At 44.7% G+C, this 14,187-nt stretch overlaps 1 protein-coding gene across 2 annotated transcripts in view; it reads left to right on the top strand.

The window, feature by feature from the left end:
- The first annotated feature begins 1,085 nt into the window (after nucleotides 1-1,085).
- The window catches only part of apba1a (amyloid beta (A4) precursor protein-binding, family A, member 1a), a 47,116-nt gene continuing 34,014 nt past the window's right edge, over nucleotides 1,086-14,187 (top strand). Inside the window, exons 1-2 of one of the 2 annotated variants that reach the window (XM_034692604.1) lie at nucleotides 1,086-1,292; nucleotides 12,184-13,801. In XM_034692604.1, the coding sequence (XP_034548495.1) occupies nucleotides 12,275-13,801 (1,527 nt within the window). In that variant the 5' untranslated portion in view covers nucleotides 1,086-1,292; nucleotides 12,184-12,274. The remainder of the gene's footprint in view (nucleotides 1,293-12,183; nucleotides 13,802-14,187) is intronic. The other variant, XM_034692603.1, reaches the window with a different exon arrangement.

The following is a 14,187-nucleotide window of genomic DNA, read 5'->3' as shown; positions in this document are numbered from 1 at the left end:
CCTCTGGATGCCCCTCACATTTATGAACGTAGAAAATGTTCCCTCTAGATGCCCCTTAAATTTATGAACTCAGAAAAAGTGCCCTCTGGAAGCCCCTCACATTAATGAAATGTAGAAAAAGTGCCCTTTGGATGCCCTTCACATTTATGAATGTAGAAAAAGTGCCCTCTGGATCCCCCTGACATTTATGAACGTAGAAAAAGTGCCCTCTGGATGCCCCATAAATTTTTATGAACGTGTAAAAAGTGCCCTCTGGATGCCCCTCACATTTCTGAACTCAGTAAAAGTGCCCTCTAGATGCCCCTCAAATTCATGAACGTAGAAAAAGTGCCCTCTAGATCCCCCTCAAATTTATGAACGTATAAAAGTGCCCTCTAGATGCCCCTCAAATTTATGAACTTAGTAAAAGTGCCCTCTAGATGCCCCTCAAATTTATGAACTTAGTAAAAGTGCCCTCTAGATCCCCCTCAAATTTATGAACTTAGTAAAAGTGCCCTCTAGATGCCCCTCAAATTTATGAACTTAGTAAAAGTGCCCTCTAGATCCCCCTCAAATTTATGAACTTAGTAAAAGTGCCCTCTAGATCCCCCTCAAATTTATGAACGTAGAAAAAGTGCCCTCTAGATCCCCCTCAAATTTATGAACGTAGAAAAAGTGCCCTCTAGATGCCCATTTAGAGAGTCCTTTTCATTTATATTTAGGTCATTATGTCATGATAATTATGTAATACAATCAATGATATAAAATGTTTTTTTGTTTTTCTTTTTCAGATTTCAACAGCCTTCTTAAGGCACTGAGGATCAATGATTTCAAACAGTTTCTGGACTCGATCCCATAAGGATGGGATGTTTCTATATTCTATGATTAAAGTGAGACACAGAGGAGGTCTCACTTTTCAACCAGTTCATATTTGAATATTTAACACATTTAAAATCAAATGATTTTTACTATCAAAGATGCTTACACTTAAATCATTTAATATGTTTAAATATAAAACCACGTCTTATTATATTTTAAAGATTTTATCAACTATTATTATTAGATCGATGACGTCATAAGACATGTAAATACATTTATATATTTCTGTTTTTGGTTTTTCTGGAGCTCGTCTCGTTGAAGCGGCTCAGCAGCTGAGACAGGAGGCTGGCTGTGTGTGTGAGGAGGGAGGGGCCGCACACACACACACACACACACACACACACACACATACACACACGCACACACACAGAGGGAAGATGGAGGACGGAGGCAGCGGTGGGGCGGACCTGCAGCTTCTTTTCTGCTGAATGAAGGTGAGTTCTGGTCTAGCTCGGTTCAGGTTCTGGTCTCTGTTAGTTACCCCCCTCTCACAGTGCGGGGTGGGGTGAGGTTGGGTGGGGTGGGGGGGAGGGTCGGGTCGGTTGCAGGTCTGTAAATAACGGAGGAGCATCGGTACCGTTCCTGCCTCTCGGGTTTTCTGATTCATAAAAACATCTCTGCGCTCAGCGCGAACAGGACCAACAGAACCGGGACTCGGACCACAGACCAGGACCTGACCTGGACCTGCAGCGGTGTGTGCGGCGCTTTGTGCCGGTCGGGGGTATGGGGTGGAGGGGGGGTCTTGATGGAGCACAGAGGCCCTGTTGTCGGCAGGTGCAGAGCCGCAGTCCGGTCCGGATTGTGGTCTCTGCGGGTCTTTGTGGTCTGTGGGTTCTGTTAGTCCCGGATTTGGATTGCAGCTCGGCCTCATCAAGTCACGTGATGCTCGAGTTAAAAACAAAAACATGTTTTACAGAGCAGACTGTTTGTGCGTGCGTGTGTGTGTGTGCGTGTGTGTGTATGTGTGTGTATGTGTGTGCGTGCGTGTGTTGCGGGTTCTGTAGACATGAATTGAGAAGTTTATTTGACCAATAAGAGGTCCTGTTCTATCAGGACTGCAGTGGATCTTGAAGTGACGTTCATTACAGGAGGAGGATTGGACCTCCACCTTTACCTCCAATATAAATATACAATTATGTAGGATATATACATGTATGTATGTATACATATATATATATATATATATATATATATATATATATATATATATATATATATATATATATATATTTATATTATATACATGTATATTTATACACACACATTATGTATTATATATATTTTTAAATATATATACACATATTTTATGTATGCAGTAAATAAATATATATATACACAAATATATATATATATATATGTATATATACAATATATACATATATATTTGTATGTATATATATACATGTGTATATGCATGCATGTATATATATATATATATATATATATATATATATATGTATATATTTAAACATACATGTTTATATTTACAGTATATATATTATGTGTATATTTATATACTCATATATATATATATACAGTATATATGCATGTGTATATAAATTGGGTACTGAAAGTATTCAGACCCCTTCACTTTTTCTACATTTTGTTGTATTATAGCCTTATTCCAAAATGGATTAAATTATTGTTTTCCCTCAACATTCTGCACACAATACTCCATAATAACAAAGTGAAAAATGTTTTGTAGACATTTTTGCAAATTAGTTAAAAATAAAACACTCAAATATCACATGTCCATAAGTATTCAGACCCTTTACTAAATACTTTGTTGAAGCACCTTTGACAGTGATTACAGCCTCCAGCTTTCTCAGGTAGGATGCTACAAGCTGAGCACACCTGGATTTGGGGAGTTTCTCCCATTCCTCTTTGCACATCCTCTCAAGCTTGATGAGGTTGGCTAGGGACCTCGGTGCACAGCTATTTTCAGGTCTTTCCGGAGATGTTCAATCAGGTTCAAGTCCGGGCTCTGGCTGGGCCACTCAAGGACATTCAGAGACTTGTCCTGAAGCCACTCCCTTGTTATCTTGGCTGTGTGCTTAGGATTGTTGTCCTGTTGGAATGTGAACCTTCGCTGCAGTCTGAGGTCCAGAGTACTCTGAGGCAGGTTTTCGTCAAGAATCTCTCTGTACTTTGCTGCGTTCATCTCTCCCTTGATCCTGACAAGTTTCCCAGTTCCTCCCGCTGAAAAACATCCAGCATGATGCTGCCGCCACCATGCTTCACTGTAGGGACGGTATTGGCCAGGTGATGAGCGGTGCCTGGTTTCCTCCAGACATTCACGCCAAAGAATTCAATTTTGGTTTCATCAGACCAGAGAATGTTGTTTCTCATGGTCTGAGAGTCCTTTAGGTAACCATTGGCAGACTTATGTGCTTTGTACCAGGAGTGGCTTCCGTCTGGCAACTCTATCATACAGACCTGATCTGTGGAGTTCTGCAGGGATGGTTGACCTTCTGGAAGGTTCTCTCATCTCCACAGAGGAACGCTGGAGTTCTGTCAGAGTGACCGTTGGGTTCTTGGTCACCTCCCTGACCAAGGCCCTTCTCCCCCAATCGTTCATTTTGGCCATGCGGCCAGCTCTAGGGAGAGTCCTTGTTATTTCAACTTCTTCCATTACGTATGATGCACACTACTGAGCTCTTTGGGACCTTCAATGCAGCAGAAATGTTTCTGTACCCTTCCCCAGATCTGTGCCTTGATACAATCCTGTCTTGGAGGTCTACAGACAATTCCTTTGACTTCATGTCTTGGTTTGTGCTCTGACATGCACTGTCAACTGTGAGATCTTATATAGACAGGTGTGTGCCTTTCCACATCTTGTCTAATCAATTGAATTTACCACAGCTGGACTCCAATCAAGTTGTAGAAACATTTCAAGGATGGTCAGAGGAAACAGGATGAACCTGAGCTCAACTTTGAGTTTCAAAGTAAAGGATGTGAATACTTATGCGCATGTGATATTGAGTGTTTTATTTTTAATTAATTTGCAAAAATTTCTACAAAACATTTTCACTTTGTTATCATGGGGTATTGTGTGTGTGGAGAATGTTGAGGGAAAAAAATAATTTAATCCATTTTGTAATAAGGCTGTAACATAAAATGTAGAAAAAGTGAAGGGGTCTGAATACGTTCCGTACCCACTGTATATCCATTATTCACGGTGATGTTGTTTTATTTCTTTAAGCAGTCTGCAGTCTAAAAATGCTGTGAATTAAGTTAATTTAATTTGTAAATGGTAAATTAACTTCTGTATCTCTTTTCTTTCTGAGCACTCAAAGCTCTGTTACTCTACTCGTCACATTCACCCATTCACACCACATTCACTCTCTGATGGTAGAGGCTGCTATAGTAAGGACTGATTTCTACTTCTGCGTCGAAGCGAAGGCGTAGCCTAGGCCGAAGGTCCGCATAGCTACTATACCTAGGCAGAGGCCTACGCACGTAGCTAACGGGCACCTCCTCCAAAATGTAACTACCCGTAGATTTGACGCGGACCACAAGCCCTGTGATTGGTCCACTCGGCGGCTTGTATTTCCCGCATTTATAGCACTTCCGGGATCCCCGCTCATCATCCGAGTATTTCATCTCCTCCTCTCTACTCTTCATGTAATCATGTCTGTATGATAAACAGCAACATGTAAACAGAAAAGTAAAAAGAGATAGTAGCGACCGGCTATTAGAGAGACCACACTGCCCTCAAGTGTTTCGGTGGAGAATTGCTGCGTGACACGGACACATCGACGCACAAGTATGTGGTGCTCATGTCCGCGTCAGCCCCTGCTGTGTAGGGGAGACGCAGCTGTTCATTGAGAATTATGTGTTGAGGTACAGAACAGAATTCCATACAGTCCGCTGTGATGTTTGGCCATGCAGTGTTAAAACAGCCTAACTATGTTATGGTGCATGTTAGCTCAGCCTATCAATGCTTTTGAAATGGTGTTTGTTTTTATTTATGTGATAAACAGTAATGTCCTCTTAAACCCTATGTAGTTTAAGGTCTGTATACAACATCATTTTTACATGGAAAAATGATAGACTGCAAATAATGGACGTAGTATCCGTGACGTCACCCATCTGTTCCTGAAGCGCTGTTTTGAGGCCAATCGTCTAGCTAGTTACAGCGACGAGGAAAAACTTCCTTTAACAGGCAGAAACCTCGAGCAGAACCAGACTCATGTTAGACAGACATCTGCCTCGACTGAGTTGGGTCTGGAAAGAGGGATAGAGGAGAATAAGAGAGAGAGGGAGCGGTGATAGTGATGAAATGAGTAGTAGTAGCTGTTGCCACTGGAGTCCAGCACGTCCGTATCAGCTGGAGTCTGGAACGTCCACAGCAGGAGGACGTCTACGGCAGCTCAGAGGAACCTACGAGACAAGGGAGCTCAGGGACTCCAGAAATAATGGGACAGGAATGCCCTGTGATGAGGGCATTGAGGGGAAGGGGGTGAGATAGGATCCCAGTGTGTCAGTGTGTCAGTTCCCCCGGCAGTCTAAGCCTATAGCAGCATAACTAAGAGCTGGTCCAAGCCTGATCCAGCTCTAACTATAAGCTTTATCAAAAAGGAAAGTTTGAAGCCTACTCTTAAAAGTAGAGAGGGTGTCTGCCTCCCGGACCCTGACTGGTAGATGATTCCAAAGGAGAGGGGCCTGATAACTGAAAGTTCTACCTCCCATACTATTTTTAGAGACTTTAGGTAGGACCAGCAGGCCTGCATGTTGGGAGCGTAGTGTTCTAGAGGGGTAATAGGGCACTATGAGCTCTTTAAGATATGAACCACTATGTACCACCCTCTCTAAGTCTTTGGGAGGGAGGCAGGTCTTGACCTTAGCTATCAGTCTCAGTGGAAAGAATCTGGACTGAAGAACCGAAGAAATTTAAAGCACTGTCTAAATAAACACCAAGACTCCTAACAGAGGAGTGAAGACTCGCAGCTAGAGGGCCGAGAGTGCTCCCATCCAACTGTTAGGGTGTCCAAACACAAGGACCTCTGTTATAGTCTCATCAGGTTTAGAAAGTTCAGGCTTAGCCATGACTCAGTGTCTTTCAGACAACTGAGCAATGACTGCAGGGATCCTTCTTAAGCTGCAGGGTAAATACATCCTCACAACATCAGCACAGCAATGAAAGGAGACATCAGGGGCAGCATGTACAGACAGAACAGGACCAGGCCCAAACAGGTCTTCAAGGGACTCAAAGGGTAAGAAAGGCAGAGAGCTCAGTCAGATGGGATCAGAACCACCTGAGTGAGCTCTGCCTGTAATTCCAACAGGACTCTAACCGTGACGAGGATCAAGATCTTTGCTTTCTATTAGGGGCTGCACAAAAGCATGTTTAAAGGCAGCTGGGATGCAACCAGAAGCAAGACCAGTATTCATCAGAGACAGAACCCATGGTCCAACAGTCTCAAATACTTCCTGAACAGGGTGAGAGCGGGTGCTAACTGAAGGGGAAATCAATCAATCAATCAATCAATCAATCAATCAATCAATCAATCAATCAATCAATCAATCAATCCATCCTTCTTTACTGTATATGATCTTCCCTCAGTCCTCACAGCTCTCTGATCATCAGGCTGTAGGAGCCTGAGCACGTCTGAGACCACTTCCCAGGGGAGCAGCCTAACGGCCTCATACGTGTGTGTGTGTTGTGTGTGTGTGTGTGTGTGTTATGTGTTATGTGTGTGTGTGCGTGCGTACGTGCATGTGTGCGTGTAGGTTTCTAAGCAAAAATTTCACCTTTAAATGTAGACACACACACACACACACACACACACACACACACACACACAGGTCACCTGCTCTGCCCTCCACAGGAAGTAGTTACCAAGTGGTTTCCTTGACAACCAGCAGCCCTGTCACCATCTGAGAGAGAGAGAGAGAGAGAGAGAGAGAGAGAGAGAGAGAGAGAGAGACAGTAAATAATAAATAGCATGAACTCCTTTTTCCTGCTGTTACACTGTGTGACCACCAGAGGGGGCTCTGTCATCATACACAGGGCCACCACAGAAGAAGAAACATCAGTCACACAGGTTGTGGAGATGATGAAGAGAAATGAAGGGAGGAAGAGAAGGAAGGAGGATGTAGAGATGTGAGTCGTCTGTCTGTCTGTCCGTCTCTAACACACAGTAACAGTGTGTGTGTGTGTGTGTGTGTGTGTCACCTGTTCAACAAACACCTGCACACAGAGTCCAACCTGCAGTCTGTCCTTTCCACCTGCTGGATGCATCAGTGATGTAAAGATGGTGTGAATATGTGGTGGGCTGAGCACACGCTGCTTTGAGCTCTTTGTACCTGAGGGAGCTGATCTGAACGTTCGTCTTCAGGATGATAAATGTTAAAGAGTCTCTGATCCACAGACTGTAACTCTCTTTAATGGATCATTCAAAGGAAGAACTCCACTTTACTAACAATATCAGCTGACATCAATCATATGCTGTTAGTGACTCAGCAGAAAAATCTGATCTCAGGAGTGACTCTGCGTTTCAGGGTTTAGTGATGATCAGTATCATTCAAACAGCTTTATTGGCATGAAAGTTAAAAGAACAATATTGCTAAAAGCAATAATAATAATAACATTAATAACAGATCACATCAAACAATACACACATACACACTACCAGTCCAAAGTTTAGACACACCTTCTCATTCAAGGGTTTGTATTTATTGTAATGATTGTAAACACTGTAGATTAATACTGAAGACATCAAAACTATGAAAGAACATATATGGAATTATTGAATGAACCAAAAAGTGTTAAACAAAGCAGAATCTGTTTTATATTTTAGATTCTGTAAAGTAGCCCCCTTTTTCCTTCATGACAGCTTTGCACACTCTTGGTATTCTCTCAGTCTGCTTAGGGCAGCTGTGGCTCAGTGGGTAGAGTCAGTCGTCTATCAATCGAAAGGTGGGCGGTTCGATCCCAGCTCCGGCAGTCATATGCCAAAGTGTCCTTGAGCAAGACACTGAACCCCGAATCGCTCCCTCTGAATGTGAATGTGACGAGTAGTGTAAGAGCGCTTTGAGTGGTCAGAAAGACTAGAAAAGCGCTAAATAAGTACAAGTCCATTTACCATTCATGAAGTGGTCTCCTAGAATGGTTTCTAATGAACATGAGCCTTGTCAAGAGTTCATTTGTAGAATGACTTGCCTTCTTAATGTGTTTGAGACCATCAGTTGTGTTGTTCAGAGGTAGGGTTAGTACACAATGGATAGCCCTATTTGACTACTGTTGTAATCCAGATTATGGTAAAACCAGATTATTTCATAGTTTTGATGTCTTCAGTGTTAATCTACAATGTTGACAATAATTAATATAAATGAAAAACGTTGAATGAGAAGGTGTGTCCAAACTTTTGACTGGTAGTGTATATACAATACAATATATTATCAAATCACAAATAAATCAAAAGGTGTAAAACAATATATACAATATATATTAAAATGATAAATAATTAGAATCCTTAACTGATTAAAATAAATAATAATACAAAGAAAAATACTTACAAAGAAAATGACAGTATTTCACTCTCCGTACTGACGTAGAACACTGCTGTGTTTCAGGGTAACCCCTACTGTCTGTGTAGAGGCCTGACTTTGATTGAGGAGCGACTCTTTGGTATTTGCTACCAGGACATGTCTGTCTGTTAAAAGCAAGCTGCAACCTCCAGTCTAAAAATATGAGGCCAATGTGAAAGTGTTAAAACCTGCAGTTCATCCAGTGTCTGTTTGAGGCCGACTCCAGTGGTACCGGAAACCACATACAGTCATGGCCAAAAGTTTTGAGAATTACACAACTATTAATTTTCACAAAGTCTGCTGCTTCAGTTTTTATAATGGCAATTTGCATATACTCCAGAATGTTATGAGGAGTGATCAGCTCAACTGCAATTAATTGCAAAGTCCCTCTTTGCCTTGAAAATGAACTTTATCACCAAAAACACATTTCCACTGCATTTCAGCCCTGCCACAAAAGGACCAGCTAACATCATTTCAATGACACACAGGTGTCACACACATTAACACAGGTGTGGGTGTTGATGAGGACAAGGCTGGCGATCAATCTGTCATGATTGAGTGACTGGACACTTTAAAAGGAAGATGGTGCATGACACCATTGTTCCTCATCTGTTAGCCATGGTTACCTGCAAGGAAACACGTGCAGCCATCATTGCATTGCACAAAAAGGGCCTAACAGGGAAGTTTATAGCAGCGAGTAAGATTGCACCTCAGTCAACCGTCTATCCAATTATCAAGAACTTCAAGAAGAGAGGTTCAATTGTAGCCAAACAGGCTCCAGGGCGCCCAAGAAAGTCCAGCAAGCGCCAGGACCGTCTCCTGAAGGTGTTACAGCTGTGGGATCGGGCCACCACCAGTGCAGAGCTTGCTCAGGAATGGCAGCAGGCAGGTGTGAGTGCATCTGCACGCACAGTGAGGTGAAGACTTTTGGAGGAAGGCCTGGTGTCAAGGAGGGCAGCAAAGAAGCCACTTCTCTCCAGTAAAAACATCAGGGACAGACTGATATTCTGCAGAAGGTACAGGGACTGGACTGCTGAGGACTGGGGTAAAGTCATTTTCTCTGATGAATCCCCTTTCCGATTGTTTGGGGCATCTGGAGGAAGGCTTGTTCGGAGAAGACCAGGTGAGCGCTACCATCAGTCCTGTCTCTTGCCAACAGTGAAGCATCCTGAGACCATTCATGTGTGGGGTTGCTTTTCGGTCAAGGGAGTGGGCTCTCTCACAATCTTGCCTAAAAACACAGCCATGAATAAAGAATGGTACCAGAACGTCCTCCGAGAGCAACTTCTCCCAACCATCCAAGGGCAGTTTGGTGATGAAGAATGCCTTTTCCAGCATGATGGAGCACCTTGCCATAAAGCAAAAGTCATAACAAAATGGCTCGGGGAACAAAACATTAAGATTTTGGGCCCTTGGCCAGGAAACTCCCCAGATCTTAATCCCATTGAGAACTTGTGGTCAATCCTCAAGAGGCGGGTGGACAATCAAAAACCCACAAATTCTGACAAACTCCAAGCATTGATTATGCAAGAATGGACTGCCATCAGTCAGGATTTGGTCCAGAAGTTGATTGACAGCATGCCAGGGAGAATTACAGAGGTCTTGAAAAAGAAGAGTCAACACTGCAAATATTGACTTATTGCATGAATTCTGTGTAATTCTCAATAAAAGCTTTTGATACTTATGAAATGCTTCTAATAGTATTTCATTATACCACAGAAACATCTGACAAAAACATCTAAAAACCCTGAAGCAGCAGACTTTGTGAAAATGTAATATTTGTGTCATTCTCAAAACTTTTGGCCATGACTGTACAGTACACACCCATTCAAAGAAGACGATCTTTACAGCAGAAATAAACATGTTTACAGTCTGGTTCAAAAAACAAGTGTAGTCTGGATAGCTCATTTCTCGATCAGCACACACTGTACGGGGGGTGAATATTTTCATAACATGTCAATTTTGAAGATTTTAAGATTACGAGTTTTCGTTTCGAGAGGCACAGCTGACTGATTGACAGGCGGGACACTGTAGCTGTTGGCCAGGAGGCTCAAAGCCCGCCTCGACAGAAGTTATGTTGAGTTCAACATTTCCGGCGATTGGCCTCAAAACAGCGCTTCAGAAACAGATGACGTCACGGATACTACGTCCATTATTTATACAGTCTATGGTTAAAAGACTTCCATGAAGGCTGCTTTCATGTATCCTGGCTCATCACTCCTCAGATTCCCCTCCTCTCTCCTTGATCCTCTGTCCTCCAAGCAGTAGTTAGAGGTATTGGATGCTCCTTAACATGACGGACCTGAAACTACTTCTGGTTCAACGGAGGAGCGAGGAGATATGATTTTAGATACAGCCCCTGAGACTCGTGAAGAGGAAACATCCATCGTCAGTTCAGCTAGATCTAAGAACATTCGGATGATCTGTACTTTCAGTCCGAGCGGCTGAAAAGTGGAACTTAATTCAGACTGTTATCAGAGACTGCACACGCTTCAGTGTTTATAAAACCAAACTTAAATCCTTGGTTGAGGCCGACCAGTCTTAAGACCTCTGGTTAAACCTTTAAACACAGCAGCCTGAAACAGGAAGTCCTGTTGCCATCTTTTTTAACGGTTAGCATCCTCTGTTTCTTCTTTAACTCTGGCTCTGGTGCTGTGCAGCTGTCCAGAGTTGTACGGGACTTTCTGCCTCAGTTATCAGGCCCCTCTCCTTTGGAATCATCTACCAGTCAGGATCCGGGAGGCAGACAACCTCTCTACTTTTAAGAGTAGGCTTCAAACTTTCCTTTTTGATAAAGCTTATAGTTAGAGCTGGATCAGGCTTGGACCAGCTCACAGTTATGCTGCTATAGGCTTAGACTGACACACTGGGATCCTGTCTTTCCCTCTCTCTCCTCTCTCTGCCTGTCTCTTACTTTAACTCTCCCTGTCCCATTAAAGTTACTAACCATATACCTTTCTGGAGTCCCTGAGCTCCCTTGTCTCGTAGGTTCCTCTGAGCTGCCGTAGACGTCCTCCTGCTGTGGACGTTCCAGACTCCAGCTGATACGGACGTGCTGGACTCATCACTATCACCGCTCCCTCTCTCTCTTATTCTCCTCTATCCCTCTTTCCAGACCCAACTCGGTCGAGGCAGATGTCTGTCTAACATGAGTCTGGTTCTGCTCGAGGTTTCTGCCTGTTAAAGGAAGTTTGTCCTCTCCGCTGTAACTAGCTAAATACTGTGAGGTGCAATGCTCATGGTGGATTAAGGTGGGGTCAGACTGAGTCTTATCCTGTCTTGGTGTTGGGTCTCTGTTCATAATTTGACATAGAGTGGTCTAGACCTGCTCTGTTTGTAAAAGAGTCTTGAGATAATGTTTGTTGTGATTTGGCGCTATGCATATAAAGATTGATTGATTGATTGATTGATTGATTGATTGATTGATTGATTGATTGATTGATTGATTGATTGATTGAACGGTCCGTGATGATGCCCTTGTGTTCTTTTATTTCCAGATGTAGTAGTTTTTTAATAAACTTTTTAAAGACTATCTTTTAAAATCTGTTGTCTTTCTTTCTGAATCATGTGGACTGTTGCTATGGTGACTGGTTCTGAATGTTGTTTTGTTTGTATTTCCTTCATGGTGGTCAAATAAAGATTACTCTGATCTGATAGCATGCTAGCTACAGTTTGTTAGCAGTTAGGGAGTGATGAGTTCCTCTGCTTTTGAAAATAATCAGTGTGGAATCGACAAACTCATCCCTCTCCTGCTTATTCAGCTCACCCGCTCTTCTTTCTGTCTCTTCCCAGAATCCTTTGCTCTAACCTCACCCAGGCGCCTGCTGATGATGAGAGTTGAGACTTCAGGCTGACACTGCCAAACCTCCATAACTAGTCCACCATGAACCCCCAGGAGACAGAGCTTGGCCAGGAGGTGACGGAGGAGACGGAAGCTCCCCCTCGCTATCATCCCGACAACCACAACAACCGGCCCCGTAACCACAGCAACCAGGACAAGCGCTACAGACGTGGCGAAGCATCAGGAGGCGTTGGCAGCAGAGTCAAAGCCCAGCATCAGCGCCGCCCACAGGAGGATCTAGAGATGGAGCTACAACAAGGACCTTCACCTCCTCAGCTTCCCAAGCCCATCCCCAGACCCGCGGTGGCCCGGTACCGCAGACAGGGCGACAGCGAGGCCCGGATCAGAGTGCAGCAGCAGAGGCACCGACAGAGGCAGCAGAGGGAGGCAGAGCGAGCTCAGCAGCAGGAGAAGCAGCTGTGCGCCCAGGATGACGAGCGAGAACGGGACGACTCTGCGCTGGCCCGCTCAGCCAGCACGGAGAGCGGCTTCCACACCCACACGGACCGCGCCGAGGGTGACGACGGCCTGGTCATGACGTCTCTGGATCCTGAGGGCCAACCGGAGGCTGAGGACGAGACAGGCAACTATGGAGTCCAGCTACGACCAGAGGCAGAGGGATACACAGAGAGTGCCGAGGCTGAGCAGCAACACCTCCGTCCACATCCTCATCTTCCTCCCCAACCTCCTCCTCGTGACCCGCTCCCTGAGATCCACAACCCTCACAGAGCAGATGAAACTGAGGACATGATGAATGCTGGATACTCTAACTACGTCTACACGGAGCCCGTCAGCTCCCCCAGGGGGCAGGACGATGTCTCGGCCAATCAGAGATCGGACAGTTTAGATGCTGGGCTTGCAGACGAGGCGTACTCTGAGCCGTATGACATTTACTCGCTCTCTGAGCACGTGTACGAGGAAATCTGTGACGCTCCCACTTCTGGCCCTCTAGCTGCAGGTGGAGTTGAGTCCCCCCAGCAGAGGAGGGCAGGCTTCCAGCTGTTTGAAGGCCGGGCAGGGGGCGGAGACTACCATCAGCAGGAGGCGGTGGGCTCCCGTCTGCGTCACTACGATGAGCGCTCGGATGGAGAGTCTGATAGTCCAGAGAAAGAGGCAGAATTTGCCCCGTACCCTCGGGCTGACAGTTGCGATCAGGACGAGGATGTCGACCACGCAATGAGTGAAGTCAAAGCGAGTCTGAGCTCCCACAGCCTTCATCGTGCTGCAGGAGACACCATAGAAGAAGAAACAGAGCCACCTCAGGGACTAGACAAAGCCCACCCTGAATCTGACTCTGATATAAACCACAGAGCTGTCAGCCAAGATAAGGCGGGCAGGAAACAGGCAGGCAGCCCTTCAGAGGAGGCGGGGTCAGTGAGGAACAGTCAGGAGAAGAGAGACGCCATTTCTCTCGCCATCAAGGACATCAAAGAGGCCATCGAGGAGGTGAAGACCAGGACAGTCAGGTCTCCTTACACACCTGATGAACCAAAAGAGCCCATCTGGGTCATGAGACAGGACCTGAGCCCCACAGCAGAGTGTGACCTGCAGCCACCAGCAGGGGGCGACGTGAGTACAACACACGTGATTATCAAAGAAGACACAAAGTTCTGTTGGTGTGAAGGCCAATCATTCAATCCATCCATCAATTCATCCATCCATCCATCAATCCATCAATCAATCCATCCATCCATCCATCCATCCATCCATCCATCCATCCATCCATCCATCCATCCATCCATCCATCCATCCATCCATCCATCCATCAATCCATCAATCAATCAGAGTGTGATGGAGAGACAGAGAGCAGAGGTGGTGTTTCATCATTACTAATATCGATACCAATCCAAACATGGTTCTCAGGCTGAGCTCAGGTCATGTGATGCTTGGCTGTTGTTGTTGTCCCCCTCCCTCCCTCCCTCCAATGATTTATTGATGGAGGTGAGTCAGACAGG

This window comes from Notolabrus celidotus, chromosome 9 (assembly GCF_009762535.1).
Source record: "Notolabrus celidotus isolate fNotCel1 chromosome 9, fNotCel1.pri, whole genome shotgun sequence".
NCBI lineage: Eukaryota > Metazoa > Chordata > Actinopteri > Labriformes > Labridae > Notolabrus > Notolabrus celidotus.
The sequence above is the reverse complement of the archived record's forward strand: the minus strand, read 5'-3'. Positions and strand labels throughout refer to the sequence as shown.